The sequence below is a fragment of the Saimiri boliviensis genome, chromosome 1 (assembly GCF_048565385.1).
Source record: "Saimiri boliviensis isolate mSaiBol1 chromosome 1, mSaiBol1.pri, whole genome shotgun sequence".
Lineage (NCBI taxonomy): Eukaryota > Metazoa > Chordata > Mammalia > Primates > Cebidae > Saimiri > Saimiri boliviensis.
Genome location: NC_133449.1, coordinates 189,538,663 through 189,559,850, shown reverse-complemented (window position 1 = coordinate 189,559,850; position 21,188 = coordinate 189,538,663). Strand labels below are relative to the sequence as shown.

Sequence of the window (21,188 nt, the reverse complement as noted above, 5' to 3'; positions counted from 1 at the left end):
CCCTCCCATCAGCATTTTTTTTTTTTTTTTTTTTTTTTTGAGATGGAGTTTCGCTCTTGTTACCCAGGCTGGAGTGCAATGGCGCGATCTCGGCTCACCGCAACCTCCGCCTCCTGGGCTCAGGCAATTCTCCTGCCTCAGCCTCCTAAGTAGCTGGGATTACAGGCACGTGCCACCATGCCCAGCTAGTTTTTTGTATTTTTAGTAGAGACGGGGTTTCACCATGTTGACCAGGATGGTCTCGATCTCTTGACCTTGTGATCCACCCGCCTCGGCCTCCCAAAGTGCTGGGATTACAGGCTTGAGCCACCGTGCCCGGCCCCATCAGCATTTTAATCTATACGTCCTCTTCAAAGAGCTCATCCATTGTTATCTGTCAGTCACAACCTCTGCATGGATGTGGAGCTACAGAAGTGTTCATTAGCAGTATTCTGATCACATTAAAAGAAGTCCCCCAAAGTAGACTGGTTTTGCCTAATAGCATTTTAGTAGACAGGTACATAATTTCTTTTTTTTTTTTTTCTTTGTCCTTATAGAAAGTTGAAAAGAAAATTTAGTGGGACAGAATCAAACACTGCTAGCCAGAAACGTTTTAAAATTATAACCAATTAATTGCATTTTGAGATTTTTCAATACAGTGTTAACTCTAGCTACATTTCTCCTAAGGATAAAGACAAATTTATGCTCACTACATGCCCTGAGAATGTTTCTTAGAGATGTGGTCAGCAACATTCCACCATCGTCATGCGCCACTGAGAATCTGTTCAATGTGTCTTCTCAAGTCTTCTATTTTGTAGATATATGTTGGAGATCGGAAGGGTTCAATGATACATAACTCTATACAAAAGCAGGCTAAACATTGTTCTAAAAATTAGAATGATATGAGAAATCATAAAATATAGAAATACATGTATAATTATAAAGTATCTAGTTGAGAACACTCAAATGAAAAGAAGATGCCTGCACAGCATGAGAAGAAGCTTGAACCTCTAACAGACTTTCTAAATTAATCAACATATAAATAAATTCTAATATGTTCTTTTCAAGTTAATTAGCAGGGTAACTGGCTTCTTCTATGAAAACATATAAGGACAGAAGTTAAAAATTATCCAAATGCACTTTAAAATATTGATTTTCATCTATGATTAAGTTGTCCAATATATTTTATTTGCCTTATGTTGCTCATGGAAGAGACAATTGACACTACTTCTACACAGTAGTGGTTTCTGAATATATCTAATTACTTAGGAATATAAACTGTACTAGGTGTGTGTGATGGTAGAGTTATTTGCACAATTTAAATAAGAAAGCTTAAGAAAAAAATCACAAGAAAACTATGAAATTGAGTGTACCTGTAAAAGCATGTTTGTATGAACCATATAAACTTGTCAGTATTCTACTGTTTTCAACTTATATAAGTGGTTTATTAAATAAACTGATTACAAATACCCTCACATTTTAGGATGAGCTAAAATATGGATGGGAGGATGATCTTTGGACCGAGACTGGGGACTCCAGGACTCTTTTCTCATAGATTGAATGACGTCAGAGTTCTTTTATATTTTTGCAAATAGGGACCTAACTGGTTGGGTGGTCAGATATGTGCAGACATGTCTATATAAGTCAGGGTCAGGTAAAAGATGGCACTTTCCTAGTGAGTAATTTCAAAAGAGTCTGATAAGGGACAGTTGGCAAAAGTCTGCATAGGGTGTAGTAAAACCATGCAGTGATGCTGAAACTCAGCAGAGGATCAGGTCTGAATGGAAGAGGGGAAGATAGGTAACCAGGATCCAGAAAGGTCTTTGTCAAGAGATGTTACTTAGGGGTGCAGCCAGCCCTACAGAAAATATGCAAGACAAATTAATATTCTTTCTCTAGTTGCCACTACCTGAACCAGTCTGGAAGACAGAGAGCCAAAAACCACACGGATGTAGTCTATATGTATAAGTGACCTGTGTACCAATCATTGCAAAGAATAGTAGGCATTGCATCTGGTTTTATAAATTTAAACTCTCACTCTGGTAACTCCCCTGTCAGGCTCTGTACATCAACACTATTAACCTCCACTTGCCCTCCAGTTAATATTTTATAACTGCAGAATAATGTCAGTAGAAACTGACATAGGATTATCATTTTATTTTTATAACTTTATTATGGTTATCCTTACAAATTTGAATGAAAATTTTTAACGTATATATTATGTTAAAATAAAGATGATAACATTAATATTATGATATACAATTTATCACTAAACTTTGTGAAACACTATGCCTTTCAATGATTTCTAAATTTGGAAACATATATGATGCCAGGTAGCTAAGAAACAGTATATACCCCCATTAGAAACAATATTGCGTAAGTCATTGATTTTTATGCTGCAATTACTAAATAAAAAAATCCTGGGTCAGGAAGAAATTGAATCCAATGGTCACATTATTGCAGAATTTGGTACACAGTATGTTTTTCACAGAGTTTCAACCATCAATTCACTTGGCTGTAAATTACCTGGCGTTCGGCCTATTAAAGAAAAGCTGACTGAATCTTACCATGTGCTGCAGAATGGTTATTTGCCAATGTAGTTTAAGTCACACTTTCTATTCATGTGCTGCTCCACAGAACAACTCAGAAATGTCAGGAATGTTACTGAGCTGCCAATAAGTCAAATGCATTGTATAAAGTATAGGGTAGAAAGCCTTCCCTTTGTTTCCTTGATTACATTTGTGTATTCTGAGCTCCTTTATGGCTCCAGATAGGCACCACTTGAACAACTGCTTTTCTTTTTATAAAATATTGCCATGCCATTATGACAGGGAAATATCCATTGTTGTAGTACACCCTGTTTTACCACAATATTATTAACCCAAAGCCTTGAGGATTCAGTCCTGTGTTTCAAAACCCAGAAATAGCCACAGGCTTTGAAATTTCTTGAGTAATTCTCAGTCTTAAGTTGAGAATAGGAGACTTTCCCTTTAGTAATTCAAACCAAATATTTACCTGCCAACTTCCTCTTCCTATTTCTAAATATTTAGTAGTAAATAAAGACAGGAGTTTAGTTATCAGGCAGCTAAAACTAAGCATGCAAATTCTACCCTTCTTTCTTTCTTCCTTGTTTTTTTTTTTTTTTTTTTTTTTTTTTTTTTTTTTTTTTTTGAGACATAGTGTCTCTTTGTTGCCCAGGTTGGAGTGCAGTGGCAGGATCTCTGCTCACTGCAACCTCCACTTCCCAGATTTAAGTTATTCCCCCACCTTAGCTTCCCCCATAGCTGGGAATACAGACATGCACCACCACACCTGGCTAATTTTTGTATTTTTAGTGGAGACAGGGTTTTGCCATTTTGGTCAGGCTGGTCTCAAACTCCTGACCTCAAGTGAACCACTTGCCTCGGCATCCCAAATTGCTGAGATTACAGGTGTGAGCCACCATATCCAGACAAATTCTACCCTTTACATTTCTGTCCTGAAGCAGAAAATACACTACTTTTTGGCACTCATGGATGGAAGAGAAATTGGAGGTGCAGAATATGAAAGGCAGAGAGTCTAAGAAGCTATGCATTGTAGGAGAAAGCTCAATGAGCAAGAATAAAGACACCTGGGTTCTGCCCTTCATTCTGTCCTACAATGAAAACTAAATCTTTCAGTTTTGGAAATCTTATCTAAAAATTGAGGATAATAGCACTTCCCTGCTCTAGTTTATTGGATTATACTGAGAATCAAAGGAGATTTTATTATGACATTAGAAAATGCTACAGAAATAGTAAAGTTCTGTACAAATACAACATAAATGAAAATAGCAGAAATCAATTGTTATATGAAAATATACATGGACTTCAAAATACTATTGAAACACACACACACACACACACACACACACACACACACACTTCCCAGTAAAGCCTTTCTATACAGAATAATCTAGGCATACAGAAGCAATCATTTGGGAAAGCAAAATGTGATAAAAGTAATTAACAGAAACTTTTATTACCATATTTACCAAAATGTATTTCATATATTTAAGCAGGATATTTATAAGGTGTTAGGTTAAAGGAAGGAAGGATGGAAGGAAGGAAGGTGAGAGGGAGAGACAAAAAAAGGGGGAAATTTCATGGTCAAAATAAATTTAAAGACTAAATTTAAACAGGTAAAATTTTTCAGACTTTAAAATCCTCATATGTAACCTCATCATTTTATAAAGAGGGCTATATAGAGGCAGAGTTTCCAAAATTTTTTGTCAGTTGAAACTGCTGAAATATACTTTGAAAAATGCTGTTATGGAGGAATTTGCTTGATCAAGTAATTCTGGAAAGCAGGCAAATCTTAGAAGAGTGAAGTTATCAAATTCCTTGATGCACACAGAACAATCAAAATACACACCAAAAAGAATAACCGTGGCTAAGATTTGTTCAGTAATTCACAGATAATAAAACATTCTGACAATTATCTCTTTTGATTTTCCACCCATTTTTGATGAATAAGTATTATATCCACATGTACAGATAGAAGCAAATACTATTGCAGTTTTAGTGTCTAAGATCACAAAGCTGGTGGCAGAACATTAGTCTCAAATGTAAAGTGTCCAGCCCATTGAGTTTCTATCATAAACTGCTCCTTTACTGCTGAAAAAAGGAAGAGGTCTTCTTCTTATAAGGTTACTAGACCTAGCATACAGTCCCCACCTTAATGACTTCATACAACCTTCATTGCTTTCCTAAGGCCTTATCTCCAAATATCATCACATCAGAGGTTAGGGCTTCAACAATGAATGTTGGTGAGGGGACCAAAATTTATTGTTATTACCCTCAATTTTCAGGATCCAAGGTAAACATTAATCTATAACATTAACAGTTAATAAACATTAAATCTATAACAATATCATTTTATATAGTTGAAGACAGGCCTGAGGCATAAATCATAGCTCATGGACCTGTGGTAAGAGAAGTGGGTAGAAAGTGGAGGTAGCATGCCAATTAAGTAGATTAGTGGCATCATTGTAGATCAAAATGGTATTATCAAATTTCATCAGTTGCGATTGGCATGCTGTCTAAGGCCTTACCCTTTGGCCATATACCGAATGCCCTGAAGTATTTGTCAGGCTGCAGATCTGGGTCAGTCATTCCATTCCAGTTTCTGGATGAGGAACTAGAACTGCATAGTCTATGTGGTCACACACAGCATTGGTGACTACCAAACACCTAGTTGGATATGGTTTTGTATCTGAAGGTCAGGGGGTATAGCTTTGACAACTTCTTTGTCCTCTGTGATTTTACCTTTGCTCACACTTACTCATTTCCTTGGAGGGGGAAAGGACCTTGAAAGGACAGAAATCTCCAAGTACTTTCAAAATTTTCTGGGTATCTGAATGATTAAATAGGGCTTTCAGTTATCTTGATGTATGCAGAGCGTGTTGAGTTCTACTAAGTGATTAAGATGTCCTCGTTGTAGCTGAATCCCCTTCGAAGAAAAGGGGCTGTTAAGCTGTGTAGACTGTGTGTGTGTGTGTGTGTGTGTGTGTGTGTGTGTGTGTATACACACACACTCACCCATGAAGGATGACTGCTAGGTCTCACTGTAGTCTCATGTGATGGAGATGGGGAGAAGGCACTCTGGCACTTCCTTTATAAGTACACTAATCCCCTTCATGTGGGCTTTTTCCTCATGAATTAATCAATCCCAAAGACTCCATCTTCTAATACCATTACCTTGGGAGATAGGATACACACACACACACACACACACACACACACACACATATATATATATGTACATATTTTATTTTTTCAGAGGCATGTCTCCTGTTTGGGGGGAGGAAGAAATAGGCCACAGGGTAGGTAATTTTATCCAAGTTGGGTGAATCATTATACTTCGTCACTACCGGTTACTGATCCATAAAGGATGACTGCTAATTCATATGCTGCCTTTGCATTAATTTTGAAAATAGAATCACTTCCTAAAAATACTTTATTTCCAACTATCAGAAAATTATCATAATACACAGATTTTGAGAGAATAACTCATTTTACTGCCATCTGCTGGAAAATTGTAGTAATAAATACATACACCTATGACTTTTCTATAAGAACGGCACAACCGTAATAGTAGCTTTGTACCCTACAACCCCATCCCAATCACAGTGACTGGCTGAAGTGTGTGTCCATAGTCTAAGCTGGATCTATCAAAATTTTTTTCCTGGGAGCTTGCCGTGATGACCATCCTTTTCTAGTTGTAAAGCTGTGAACATATGAGCCTGAACTTACCAGTGACCAAGGTTCAACTTTGTGGAGAAAGTGGTATACAGGCAAGAAGCAAATCTACAAAGAGTGGGTGGGAAATGGACACAGAAATAAATAGTCCCAATGGTTCTAGAATGTCTGGCTCCAATTTTACCTGAGGCTATTTTTATCCTCACTTTTCTATGGTTCAACTATGAGACAATTTTCTCTGTTGAATTGAGCCAAAGATTTTGTCACTTGGATAAAATATCTTCCAACTAACGTACACCAGATGATCTCTTAATCCATTTGGGCTGCTATAATAAAGGACCATAGACTGGATGGCTTATAAACAATACAAATTCATGTCTCACAGTTCTGGGGCCTGTGAAGTCCAAGATCAAGGCACTGATAGATTTTGTGTATGGTCAGGGTCTGCTTCCTCTTAGGGACAGGTCTCACTGTAGCCTTATGTGATGGAAATGGGGAGGAAGCTCTCTGGCATTTCCTGTATAAGTACACTAATCCCCTTCATGTGGGGTTTGTCCTCATGAATTAATAAATCCCAAAGGCTCTATCTTCTAATACCATTACCATGGCAGATGGGATTTAAAATTAATTTTGGAGGGACAGTCAGACCATAGCAGAAGTCAAATAAAATGAACTCACTGTAGTTAAGAATGAGGACAGGAAGAGATACTCTGAAGTAATCCCTCTTTGTATTAGCATCATGTAGAGAATTATCCAATGGTTCCCGCTGGGATTATATGTAATTTACCTAGTGGCACATCTACTCTTAGCATAGATTCTTGCTCAATCTTAAAAATATTTGTTGAACTGAACTACTTTTAAAACACAGAGAAAACCGTTTACTCATTCATTCATTTTGCTAAGTATTTATTGATCAACCTTTTTGCAATAGACACAGTTCTAATTACTCAGAATATTGTGTTGAGTACTTGCATTTAAACTCTCAGATCTCACTTTTAAAAAAACCTATATACATCAACAGGACATAGCCATGATGTGAAAACCAGTTGATATATTAAAAGGAGACATTCTCCAGACTAATAGAAAAAAGTCCACAAAATGTATGAGTGAACAAGGAGTTCTAGCTCTCAATTTGTTGCTCCCTAGATGGGATATATTGGATATGCCATTTAGCCTACCAAAGCCTTAACTTTTAACTAGATGCTCTTTAGATTTATGCTTATTTAAGATTTAACTAGATACTCTTTAAGGCTTATAACAAAAAGAAATTTAACTAGATGATTTTTAAGGCTTATTCCAAGTAAAATGAAACTTAAAGTTTTTGTTTTAATTTCTCATATTGGTGGTTTTCAGAGTGTGGTCCCCTACCAGCAGCCAAGAAATTTGTTAAAATTCACATTTTAGACTTCTCCCTAGACATACTGAACCACATACCCTGGGGCAGGGAGTATAGTAATCTTTTTTTTTTTTTTCTTAACAAGTTCTGATGGGTACTAGTGTTTCCTAACCACTGCCTGGACATATGAAATATGCTTAATAGTAAATAAATGTATGAAAACGTTTCTAATTTTTCACAGCTATATCACTGATATGGTTAGGTTTAGTGTCCACGCCCAAATCTCATCTTGATTTGTAATCCCCATAAGCCCCACATGTCAAAGAAGAGACCAGGTGGAGGTAATTGAATTACAGGGGCAGTTTTCCTCATGTTGTTTTCATGATAGTGAGTGAGTTCTCATGAGATCTAATGGTTTTATAAGGGGCTTTTACCCCTTCACTCAGCATTTCTCCTTCCTGCCACCTTGTGAAGATGCCTTACTTGCCCTTCACCTTCTGCCATGATTGTAAGATTCCTGAGGCCTCCCCAGCCATGCTGAACTGTGGGACAAAACATTTTGGAAATATTCTTATGTTTTTTCTGAATTTAAAATTATGTCAGTGCCACAGAGTTTTTTTTTTTTCTGTGGGTTAATTACTAGGGATCAACTGCAGTGGATTAAACACACACACATACACATATGCACATACATTTCAGAATATGGATAAAGCTTGTAACTGAAGAAACAAAAACTAGATGATCTCCTGTAATTATCCAATTCTTCCTGTTACAAAACTCAAAAAATGATGAATAGAGAGACAGGAAAAATAAAATGCTGGGTTTACAATCACTTTTATAAATGAGTAAGACCCTCCTTTATTTAGAAATGTGTTATCCTAAGATTACAAGTAATTTGGTTTGGGTGTGTATATTTCTGCTAGCATTAGTACATTAAGAAATTCAGAGAAAGATTTAGCAGAAATTTTATCAGGTGTCCCTTTTGCTGTTTTGTCTCCAGAACTGGCGTCTAAAACATTATACATACTGATCTCTGAGAGAGTCTAGGATTACCCAAGGGAATGAAAGATTTTTCCATAGGGTAATACAAAGATAAGAAGTAAATACACTTGATTTATATTCATGTGCCCTCTTTATTCTGTCTTCTTCCCCTTAATATTTTTAACTCTCTTTATAAAAGTTTCTTCTTCAGACATATTTTATGGAGATTTGATTTAAGTGATCCTTAATGACTAGAAGATAGGGAAAGATACCACTGCTGCAATCCTACCACCTTTTTCAATTTGGGCCTGGAAGCCAAATTTAACTTTTCCCTATTCAGTTAACTCCATATGGTATAAAGATAGAGATAGATAGATGATAGTCATTATCTTAGAGTGAATTGTGATATGGATGTGGATGGGTGGTATGTTTCTAAGCAATAATTATGATTTGATTTTAAGCCAGATTTATTTGTTTCAGTAGCAGCAGTGGATATTATAGGGGTACAGTTTTCTTTCTTTTTTTGTTTGTTTTTGTTTTTGAGACAGAGTCTTGCTCTGTTGCCCAGGCTGGAGTACAGTGACACGATCTCGGGCTCACTGCAACCTCCACCTCCCAGGTTCAAGCAATCCTCTGCCTCGGACCCCCAGAGTAGAGTAGCTGGAATTACAGGCATGTGCCACCATGCTCGGCTAATTTTTGTATTTTTAGTAGAGATGGGGTTTTGCCATCTTGGCCAGGCTGGTTTTGAACTCCTGACTTCGTGATCCACCCGCCTAGGCCTTCCAAAGTGCTGGGATTACAGGTGTAAGCCATTGCGCCTGCCCTTTTTTTTTTTTTTTTTTTTTTTTTTTAATCTGTAATGAATGAGATTCAGAGTAGCATGGACTTCTTCTTATATTATGGGAGGATTATTTTGTCACTGTGAGGGAAAAGACAATTTCCTTTCCTCTTCACCAATATCCTTGCTTAAAGTCACTTAACTTTGAGTTTGGGTCTTTCTTATCCACTTGCCTACTATTAAGAGTCAAAAATAATTCAAATCTAGAAGAATAGCACTTTCTTATTTTCCCTACCATTATCTCTTGCCCTTTTTAACAATTGGGGGAGTTTGTAAACCTGATAGAACTATTTTTAATGTTATATTTTTATAAAATGAAGAATTTGAAGAGATAAAGGATGTTAAAAAAAATCTAATTCTCCCTACTTCAGAGAACTCAAGAGTATTTCTTAACACTTCTAATCATTTCTTCTCTTTTTCTTCTCTGTTTGCACGCTGCAGACTTATTCTTATAGTCTCTTATTTTTGTCTTTCTAGTAGCGTCTGCTTTTCACCTTTCATTTCTTTCCCTGATCTTTCAATGCAGTTTTCAACGGTTTTCTTTTGACACCACTTTCACATTTCAAATTTTTCTTTTGTTCTCTTTCTTCTTCTATATTCCACATACGACTTCCAAAGATTTTGTAAAGATGAATTGTCCAGGGTGAAGAGAGTGATTAAGAGCCTACAGAACTGGGAAGAGGAGAGCTGCCAAGATTTTCTTCACGTGTAGAAGCACAGTGGAGTTACCCAGAGTGTCAGAAGCAAGAAACAGAGAGCCTTGCTAAGGGATGACCAAAAGGGGAAGCCTATTAAAAGAACGATCTGGAGGAGTAGGTAGTGAAGAAAATAAAGTAGAGCCAGCCTGCCGGGTCAGCAGCTAATAGCCCGCGGGTTTGCAACTAAGGAAATTAAAACTGTAGCTAATGAGAATTGTAGACACCTACTGAGAATGAACCGAAGGTTTCCTATTAACCTGCCTCCTTGGGTCTTTCTGACAGAATAGTCAGAAAGTTGTTTCCTATTTATTTAGTAGCAAAAGATTTGAAACGGAGGTTTAAAAAGGATGAAAGAGAAGTTGGAGGCAAACTCTTAGCTCCTTCGCGAGGTCCAAATAAGATGTCTCCCCTACTCCACTCAAAATATAAATCAGCATAGGTCACAAAAAGGGGAAGGACAGTTAAAAAGAAAAGAAAAAGAAAAAGAGTTGGGCTAGATAAGACGTACAGCCAAGATGACTGAGACAGTCACCGAGGATTTGGGGTGTGGGGACTTCAAATTAATAAATCCGATATTAGCTTTGTGGAATTAGCAGGATTAGGGTACCTCTTTCAAGAACACTGGTTAAATTCATGATTTCAATAGATAAGCACTAGTTATTATATGCACTTCCCCCTCCCCGCCTTTTTTTTTTTTTTTTTTTTTTTTTTTTACCTGCAGAAGTTAAGAAGTCTGTTTAACTCGCAGGTCACCAGGAGAGTGATTAGTGGCCTCTGGACATCATTTGGGTTTGGATAAACAGGTAGGGCCACTTTACAGACTCTATCTCCAACTCCTGATCCCACTGTGGTTCTTTCTGAACGGATCCAGGTCCCTGCTCGCGAGTGAAGCAGAAGGAATCCAGGCTAGTTGTGAGATGACGCACAGCAGGCGCTGATGGGGGTATTTCAGAACCAAGAGGAGGGGGCGAGCAGGACACGGACTTGTCTCCCCGCACCTTGACGCCAAGGTGGTCTGGGAGAGACCCCGAAGGGCAACGTCGAGGGGACCGCGGGCGGCAGCTCTGGCGCGGCGGCCGGGCGCCCCTCTCCGCGGGCGGGGTACGAGCGCGTGTGCGCGCGAGCGGCGGGCGGCGGGCGGCGGCGGCGGGAGGAGGAGGCGCAGGCGCGCTGCTCGCCCGTCTGCAGCCCCGCGCCGAGCGCCGCGCCTCGGGAGTTGATGGCAGCACCACTGTGCGGCCGCCCGGCCGAGCGCGGAGCGCAGCCACACGCAGCTGCCCAGGGAGCGCCCAAGATGTGGGGGGACCGGGGCGGCAGCGGCCGTAGCAGCGCCAGGGACGGGGGCGCACAGCAGCCTCCGCTCGCCCGCCTGTCCTGACCTGCCTCTCTTGCCCCCAGAGAATGTCAGCCAAGTCTAAGGGGAACCCCTCCTCGTCCTCTACAGCCGAGGGGCCGCCGGCAGCCTCCAAAACCAAGGTGAAGGAACAGATCAAGATCATCGTGGAGGATCTGGAGTTAGTCCTGGGCGACCTGAAGGACGTGGCCAAGGAACTTAAGGAGGTGAGAGGTGCGGGGCTGGGGAGGGAGTTCGGCGCCCTTCGACCCCTAGGGGTCTCCGTCCCGTCTTCGGTAGGGACCGCCAGATTTCCAAACTCCTGGGAAACTACAGAAAGACGCCTGCAGACGGACTTTCTTTGCTCCGGGGACTCCTGAGAGGAGTTGCTGTTGCACTTTCTATTTTATTATTATTATTATTATTAATCAGGAAGAAATCAACTAGTGTTTTAATTGATGGACCTGGGCTGGTAGGAGGGTGAACGCACGCGTGTCTCTGAATCTGTGTGTGTGACGACCGGGGAGAGGGTTAGCTGGGGGTGTGTCGGCAGAGGAAGTCGTGAGCAGCCCGGCCGGAGCGTGCAAGACGCTCCTCTTCTGCCCTCTTGCTCCTCCAGAGTCCTTTGGCAAGCCCGCTGCCAGTCTGGCAGCCTCCTCAAGTCGGGGCTGAAGAGGGGCCGGGTTCTGGGCCATGGGCCAGATGAGGGAGGGCAGCCCGAGGGAAGCTTGGCTCAGACTCCCCTCCCAGTCTCCCGAGCCTCGCTGCAGCGAAGGCGACCCGAGCTGCTGGCAGCCTTGGGGCTAAGGAGGGGGTCTGGGACTTTCTCACTTTCTGAAGCATCCGCTGCTCTGCTCCGAACGTCGTTCCCAGTAACTCTGGGCCTTCTCGCCACCCTGCCTCTCCTTCCTTCCTTCCACCCTCTCGCCACTTGGCATTGAACCCGAGGAGCAGGACCCCCAGGGGAGTGTGTGTGTGGCCGGTATCTTGCCACTGGCGCCCTGGCTCTCTGGAATTGGGACTGCTTCGGTTCTTCCCCCCTTCCCCTATCCCACTTGACTGTTCAGCGCTACCCCCGCCTCCGCGGCCCCCAGCCCACAGCGATCCGGATGGAAAGCAGCAGAGCTGGTGTCAGGGCTGAGGCTGCGTAACTCAGGCGGCGGCTCCGGGCGGGGGCGGGGGCCGGGCTGGGAGGGGTGGGGTCTCCGGAGCCGGGCTGGCTGCCGGCGGCGTCGCGGAGCTGGGGGCAGGGTCCCAGCGCGCTGCTCACCACTGAAAGGGCTCCTGGTGCGGTTCTCGGTGAGGGAGTCCCAGCTCCACTTGCGTGAGAGCTAAGGCTGGAACTTCGAAGGTGGTGGTGGCTGCAGCGGGAAAAGAAGGGGTGGGGCGTCGTCTAGGTCCCAAATTGTAATCCTGTTTCTGAAGCCAAGGGGGAGGAGACTGAGGGTTGTTTGGATGACGGGCCTTTAGAGATTAACCTCCTGTATTCAATTTCCAATCCAAATTTCAAGAGCCCCCTCGTCTTCCCCTTCCCTCCCCCATTACCTCTGTGAACTGAACTCCGCATTCGTTACCTAACATGTCAGCTAAAACAGGCCATTCGTCGCCAGGGTTAAGTTTGCCAGTGGCAAATGTCGTTCGTGTAGGTTATTCCACAGACAGAACATAATTACTACTGAGGTCCTGGGAGTGGCTGTTAATATAGATTCAGGGATAAAACTTGTTCGTTTTTTCAGGGTTTCTCTAGGATTATTGCTTCACAACTGGTTGACAGATGGTGGGGTTATGCATTGAAATTCAATTCTAAAAATGCTGTCCCTTTCTTTGTTATTCTTTTATATGACATTTTTGGCAGACTGTGTTTTCATCTGAAACATTATGGCGCTTTAAAAAATGAAATTGGGTATGTTTCTTTCGGCAGAGTTGTGCTTAATAGTTGCTGAGGTTTCTAAGGTGGGGAATGTGGAAAACCTACAGCGGCACAGAAATGTATTTACTGTTTTCATGAGGCTGAGACTAAAAAGTAGTTAATCAAAATTCTGCATCTGTGAGCCATACTTCCGTATGTTTTTATGTCTGTCCACCCTTTTTTTTTTTTGCACAGAATAAATGACAAGAAACTACATATGGTCCTGGTTGTGCTTTGCATCATTATTTTATGGACATTTAGATACCAAGTAGATCTGTAGTAAAACCTTCAGCCCCTGTGGTTCTTGGTTAGAATAACAAAAATGTAGCTCAGGAAGTCTGTTGATACCACTTTCTATGTCTTCATTACTGAAGATTTTTTTAAGGTGAAAAAGAAGGTATCTTATAAGAGGAATAAAAAGCAGAGATAATGTACAACCCAGTAGATGAAAATATCTGACAGATCTAGAGATACAATTTTGACTTAACATTTTGGAAGCTTTGTTTGGCTTAAAGACGTGTTTGAGTAAAAATCTCACCATGAAACTGAAATTTATGACTGATAAATGATGTATTGTGGCTGTTAATTCATGTTGTCTGGGTATCGTCGTTCTAGATTTGCACAAGGAAGCATACATACTATGGCTGAATCTGAAAACATTGGTTATTCACATGATATGAATGAAAGTATTTTGAGAACAAAATATTTATAGGGCATGTTTAACCTATGACATCTTGCAGTTGTCCAGCATTTATTTTTATAGGATAATCCTGCATATGTGAGTGAACATGTCTTTGATGTAGTTTTGAATAAAGAAATAACAAAACTTTTTACATTACAAAGTTTGTTGGTTTCTGTACATGAATGTTGCTATTAATTCATCAGTTGTCATATTCAGTATTCTGTCAGTTTAAAATTAGTACATGTTAAATATACACTGCTATATTTAGAATTCTAATTCCTTTATTGGCAATGCTGTGCTTTTAGACCATAATATATTTTAATATAAATTATCAGTGAGCTTTTCTTAACTTGGAACAGGAATTAAAAATTAAAAAGTAGTTATGATTATATCACTGTGTCAGTCATCATATAGTATCTGTTTTTCCTTTCTGCAATCGTCTTTAATTTTCTTCTTTGTTTTTGCATAATTTCTGCACCAACAGTATTAAACTTTGGTTTGATGTTACTCTAAAATTGCTTTTCTTCATAGAAGTTTTGTGGGTTTAAGTCATCTGAAAACTCAGGTAGTAGGATAGATTCAAAAATAATAATTGCTTGAAACACATTAATAAGTAGTGACAAAATTCTAGTCTGTTCAGCAAGAAGAATTGTTATTTTGGGTATCTGTTTTATGATTATTTAGTTATAATTACTTAATCAGTTTAAATTAGATTATGTATTAGAAGCTGAGGAACAGGCTTTCTAGAAAGTCAAAGAGCAGCTTTATTGTACTCTCAGAATGTAGTAAAATCTTAAATAATTTATTTGACTTTTCAGAAATAATATGGGTTCTTTAGTCTTTTATGCTATTAATGCACTGGAAAAGCCTTTAATATAATTCAGTATACTTATTAAGCACCCACCATGGTCAAAGTACTATACCATTTTTTAAATTGCTACCAAGGTGAATAAGTTGTAGTCTCTGTCTCAGTGAGCTCCAAAGGTTAGTTAGGGATATATTTATCCTGTCTTTTGACATCAGTGGTATAAAAATGCATTGTGGCCTTTAGTGGTCACTCTCACTGTAGATTTGGAGAAATAGAGAATTGAGAATAAGAAGTATATGTTGATGTATAAACTGATACATGCTGCATACTTAGTAGAATGGCAAGTCTTTGATCAAGAAAGAAGCTTAAAAAGATGAAAATATATGAATTTTAAGAAATTTACAGTTGATTTAGGTTATCATGATTAACATAAATGGATCAATACTATATACAGGAGATTATATATTCAAATGTTGTAACTAAATACTGAAGATTTCCGTGAAAGGTAACTCTTTCGGAAAAATGGAGAGTTTAAAAGGAAGATCTTGAATTCTTCTTTTTCCTAATGTAAATAAGGTTTTAAGAGGTAGACAGGAAGTAAAAGAAAATAGTTTTGGACTACAAGATTAATCCCTGTTGCACTTTTTTCTACACATTGAAAAAAAAAAAAAAGAAAATAGTGGTGAAACTCTAGAGTTTTAGGGATAAAATTAACCATAACTGATAGAGCAGGTGTGAATGATACTTTTTCACTAAGAAATATAGAAACAAAGCAATTGCTTTTTAAAACTAGTTCTCAAATAATATAATGCCTTTGAATAGCAATATGCCTATTATTTTATGAAGATCTCACTAGTAAACTGTTTTGCATTAAATGCTGGTATTAATATGGGATCACTTATCTTGGTGGTCAGAGTGACACTGGAATCTCTAATAAACAGCCTTTTATTTGGAAACAAAATTAATTGTAGCTTTAGCTGGATTCTCTTTTAGTTTAGACTCATTATAACCTTGAACTTTTCTTATAGTGTTTATTTTTACGATTTCAAGTCACAAGACTACTATGAGTTGAAAAAACATTTATGTAAATAATTTCTTGAGAGACTCTCTGAGTAGACATGACTCTAATGCAGGAACAAGTTAAAATAAGTTGTTTTGTTGTTGTCTTAGACTCACTCAGTGACTGGACTCCGTTGGTGAGAAGTATGTCAGCATTGTTGCCATGGACTGGAAGACACCCATGATTTGTCTTATAATAGCATAAACTGAAATAAATTTAAATTTAATTTTGAAAAATCTGAAACCCATAGGAAACATTCTGATTTGAACTGATGATAAGATAATCAACAATTATCTGAAAAATATTTTTACTTTTAAATATTCCTCTTTTAATAGCTTAACCTCTTGATGTCCTGTAGTTTATTGTTCTGGAAAATCTTACTTAGTGTTTTTTGGTTAATGAGCCATGCATAAAAAATTCATTAAAAGAAAAAATTATAGAGAATAATCTCTGAAGTATTTTCTTCTTGTTTGAGACAGTGTCTCATCCTGTTGCTTAGGTAGGAGTGCAGTGGTAGAGATCTTAACTCACTGTAGCCTCTATCCTTAGGTTGACACAGTCTTACCACCTCAGCCTTCTGAGTAGCTGGGACTATGGGCATGCGCCACCATGCCTGGCTAATTTTTAATTTATTGTTTTTGTAGAGATGGTATCTTGCTATGTTCCCCAGGCTGGTCTTGGTCATCCTCCTGCTTAGGCCTCCCAAAGTGCTAGAATTATAGGCATGAACCACCATGGCCACCTGAAGTATTTTCCAAGTTCTAAAGCTATGAATAAATAGAATTTATTAGTTCACTTAATTGTAGCAATAGTCATGCTTTTACTACTCTGTACAACAGTCTACCTCCCCAAACTGTGGTATGTTTACCAAATGCTAAACTGCTGTAAAATTTTTCTTTACTTAGGCATGATGGCCTAGCATATTACCAAAAATAATTTTGAGAACATGGAGATAGCTAATAAGCATCCAACATTCTCTATTTCCAATGAATTAAAACATTCAACACTTAGAGAATTAGCTGATAAGAAATTCAAGCAACCTTAAAGTAATAGACAGTGTGTTTCAGCCAATAGTGAAGTAATAGATAATAATATAGCCAGTGTAATAGGTTTCATTATTACCTGGATTATGTTATTTTCATCCTTGCTTCTCTTAGCATCTCAGATACTGAAATCTAAATGTAGGAAAAGAGATAGAAATGCAAGTTTGAGCAAAACATATTTCCCCAAACTATAGAACCTGTCTTCTATAGAGCTAGTTAATGAAATATTTCATAGACAGTTTTTGAGAATTAGAGTAATAAAATTCCAGTAGGTCACTGATTCAACTCTGATTGAAATATGCATAACTGACATGACATCAAGCTGTAAATACAAGACTAACAAACAACAAAGGGCACAATTTTTTTTGAAAAATTAAATTTATTTTTTCTGATGTTAGGAGAAATATAGTATATGAATATTATAGAAAGTTTGGAAAAATATAAAGAAATATAAAGGAGAAAATAAACATTATCTTTCATACCACATACAAATAGATACACTAAACATTTTGTTATAGTTCTTTTTACTCTTTTTGCATGCATATTTTAACATAGATGAAGTTATACAAAGTTATAAGTTATAAGTAATGGCATTTTCTACTTTCTTGAATCATATAGATCATAACTATTACACAGATTTGCTATAAGTTAATTCATACATCCCTTAATATTGGGTATTCTATTTATTTCCAGTTTTTTATGGTATTAAGTATCACTAGAAAGAACAGTGTTGGCAGTATGAATAGCTAACAGAGGTCTTACTCTCTGCCAGATATTCTTCTCAGTGCATTTATTTATATTAAATAATCTAATTCTCAAAACAAATAGATGAGGTAGGTACTAATATTGCCCATTTTACAGATAAGAAATCTGAGGTCAGAGAAATTAAGTCATTTGCCCAACATCATTTGACTTGTTAGTGGAGAAGTAGGTTTCATTACCAGATAGTTTGGTGTTGGAGAGCAGCATTCACTACAAAGCTCTATCATGTTTCCTTTTTTTTTTTTTAACAGTTTCTTAGACATCAAGGATCTAAAAGCTTTAAAATTTTCAATTCATATTGCCAAACAGCCTTATAAGGAGTTTTTACAAATTTTTGCTTGCAGCAGTAGTATATGTGTGGACACCATTTCTTAAATTTGGAGTGAAGCTAATAAACCATTTCATTATTTCATTAAGGCTTGCTGTGTAGTTTATTATCTTCATGGTAACAGTCATTGTTTTTGTGGATTGCAGAAAACAGTATTGAGTCAAAATTAATAGTGAGTAAATTAGACCTTGTAATTTTAAATTTTCAAATAAAGAGGTGCTGTGATTAATTACCTTTAACTTATTCAACAAAAATGTTCATAAGAATATTACTTAGCTGTTTAATATTCTGGCTGAGAAAATAAAGGAGTAACTCATATGGAAGCTTGTTCATATCTAGCATTGTATACAGTTATTTCAAATGAATACAAATAGTTTAGAATATACTATTCTTTTTTGTCGCTATCAAATTACCTTAGAAGAGAGGCACTATCCTTAAGCTTTCTGAGATGTTTGCGGTTTGACAATTCTCTTGCTTTCTGCTATGACTGATGAATTAGAGAATCTTGTTGAATTCCCTACCAGGACCAATATTATTGAACTCGCTAATGATGTCATATGTATATTATAATTAGATTTCTTGTATTAACTTTAGTGCTATCGATTATAAACCACTTCCTGTCTCCCACATATAAGGGGTGTAAGAAATGGCTTTATTCTAAAACTGTTTTCAGTATATTCTGAATAGAAATGTTTTTATTGTATTGAAATTTAGTTCATTAGGAGAATTGCTCTGAATTAAGTTTCCCTTAGGAACTGGGAATCCAAAGTCAGCAGTAATTCACCTTTAAACAAGAGCCAGAAAGTAGCATTAACTGAAATGGAAAAGTAAACACATCTGTAATATCCAAATCTTAGTAGACTTATAAGGTAGTCTGTCAGCTCAGGACAAATGTTGTCTTGCTTGTATGGGATTTGCTATTTATTTATTTAGAATGGAAAGACATGAGGATTTCAAAGGAATTAAACTAGCAGACCCCACTTTCAGGCAAGAAATATTAACATTGTTTGGACCTAATTTCTATTCATGATCTTTGTTTTCTCTCTTTCTACTTTGCAAATGCTACTTCAGATTGGTTTTTGAGATACATGTTTACTTGTAGAATAACTGAAGTCAGGCAAATTACATACTTTGCTCATTCAGTCAGTTATCATGGTGTTTGGGACACTATATTTAGATTTTCAACTACAGATAACATATGTCATCCTTGTCTGGAAAAAGCATATTTGATGATTTCTGACAGGTTCTTTCTCTAGTACCACACAAATAGTAACAGATACATTGGTGTACATTTTCCCCTTTCACAATATCACATCTTATCTTAAGATTTCAAACTGTGTATTTATATGACAGAAAAATACTGGATTAAAAAACATCCGTCAAATCCATTGCCTTCTAGCATCAGTGCTTTTTAATATTCCCCCTCCCCCATATCGCAAACTCCTTTGAAAGAAGGAAAAAAGTTGGGGTTATTTCTTCTTGAACAAAAGCTCACACAAACTTAGTTCCTGCACGTGTTCAGAGAATCTTGGGTGGGTGGGAATGACTCGGGTACTAAGAGGCAAAACAAGTGGTTGATTGCCATTTTATTTTTTTTAAACCTTCAGCTAATTGTTTGATGTTTAGCTCCATAACTTTCAGAATTAGAAGTCCTGGCTCTACAAAAAGAAAAAAAAATACTAATGGCTATGGTTTGATGTTTTTTATGTAGGGGAAAAACATGAGTGGCATAGCAACAGTTTACTTCCCTTAGAATGTAATGTCAGGTGAAAACAGTATATTTATAATCCATTACTTTGCAAAAACTGCAGACTACTTGTGTGTCTAAAGGTGTACTCTCATTTTGTTGTTTCTCATGATGTGTGCCATAGTATGTCACTAAATAGATGGACAAAATGTTTTCAGAATTAATTGTAAATTAAGCATATTCTCTTCTTAAAATTGATTCCAGAACAGCATTTTTCTTTGTTTTATTATTTTCTTGTGACATTAACATGAATTACGAAAGTCATATTGAATTCTTGATATGTGTAAGTCACTATGCTGAAGAGTGTAAAGTTGCAAATATAAACAAGCTTAGTCATCTGCCCTTGAAGAACATCACTTCCAGCAAAGTGAATGTTACCTCTGGTAGACTACTGTAGAGTTAAGGTAGTGTAGAATGTGTAAAGGGCCATTCAGTTACACATAGAGTGCAAAGATAGAAGAAGCATTCGTCTCATTTTCTGTTTTAATTAGTTTCTCTCAGAATTAATGAGTTCTAAACTCTATTGAAATATATGGTAAATCCTGTAATGATACATCATAATTTTGGGATATGAGGGCAAGCCATTCCAACTCATACATGTGGTTTCGTTATTCCATATTATAACATTATTCTTAGGGATTGTGTTAATATGTTCTAAACTTTTAGCACATGTTACTAACACCAGAAGTTTACTTTGATGAAATAAGTCTCTCCCAGTGAGAAGATCTGTTACCAAACAGATGCAAATACATTTGAAAACTTTAAGCAATAATTGTTCTCTTAAAAATTTGTTAAAATAAATAATGATTTACATACATGTGACAATAACGCTTTTTTTGTTCTTTTTTGTTCTTTTTTTGAGACAAGAGCCTCACACTGTCACCCAGGCAGGAGTACAGTGACAAGATCACAGGTCACTGTAGCCCCCAACTTCTAGACTCAAGCTATCCTTCCACCTCAGCCTCCTGAGTAGCTGAGACTACAGGCATTTGTCACCACTCCTGGCTATTTATTTATTTATTTTTATTTTTTGAAGAGACAGAGTCTTGCTACATTGCCCTGGCTAGTCTGGAACACCTGAGCTCAAGTGATACTCCCATCTCAGACTCCCAAAATACTGGGATTACAGGCATTAGCCACCACACCTGGCCAATAAAGCTTTTATAGGTGTGTGATTTCTACACTTTAAGTTAACCTGAATAAGAATATGAAAAACTGTGACAGAATTACTAAAAATTATAAGCAAGTAACTATTTTCTGTTTACTTTTGATAACAGTGATGACACTGTGAGCTATTATTGACATAACTTTGTAATTTTAAAGCCCAAATATAATAGATATATTTATTCAGTTATATATAGAATAATGTATAAATTTGATTGTTTATTGCATAGATCAATGTTTTTGATAAATGTTTGGGGTTATCTTTTTTTTTTTTAAAGAATAGGAGAATTTTTAGTCTG

The 21,188-nt window shown here is 37.7% G+C and overlaps 1 protein-coding gene and 1 long non-coding RNA gene across 3 annotated transcripts in view; one reads left to right on the top strand and one right to left on the bottom strand.

Moving 5' to 3' along the window:
• Positions 1-11,165, bottom strand: part of LOC141580572 (uncharacterized) — a 127,804-nt gene extending 116,639 nt beyond the window's left edge. Inside the window, exon 1 of the long non-coding RNA XR_012512816.1 lies at positions 10,769-11,165. This is a non-coding gene — a long non-coding RNA (uncharacterized LOC141580572). The remainder of the gene's footprint in view (positions 1-10,768) is intronic.
• A 69-nt stretch (positions 11,166-11,234) lies between these two features.
• PRR16 (proline rich 16) overlaps positions 11,235-21,188 on the top strand; it is a 280,167-nt gene continuing 270,213 nt past the window's right edge. For both annotated transcript variants that reach the window (XR_012512813.1, XM_003920663.4), the window contains exon 1: positions 11,235-11,613. Coding sequence is in view for 1 of the 2 variants with exons in the window: in XM_003920663.4 (XP_003920712.1) it covers positions 11,455-11,613 (159 nt within the window). In the remaining variant the exon portion in view is untranslated. The remainder of the gene's footprint in view (positions 11,614-21,188) is intronic.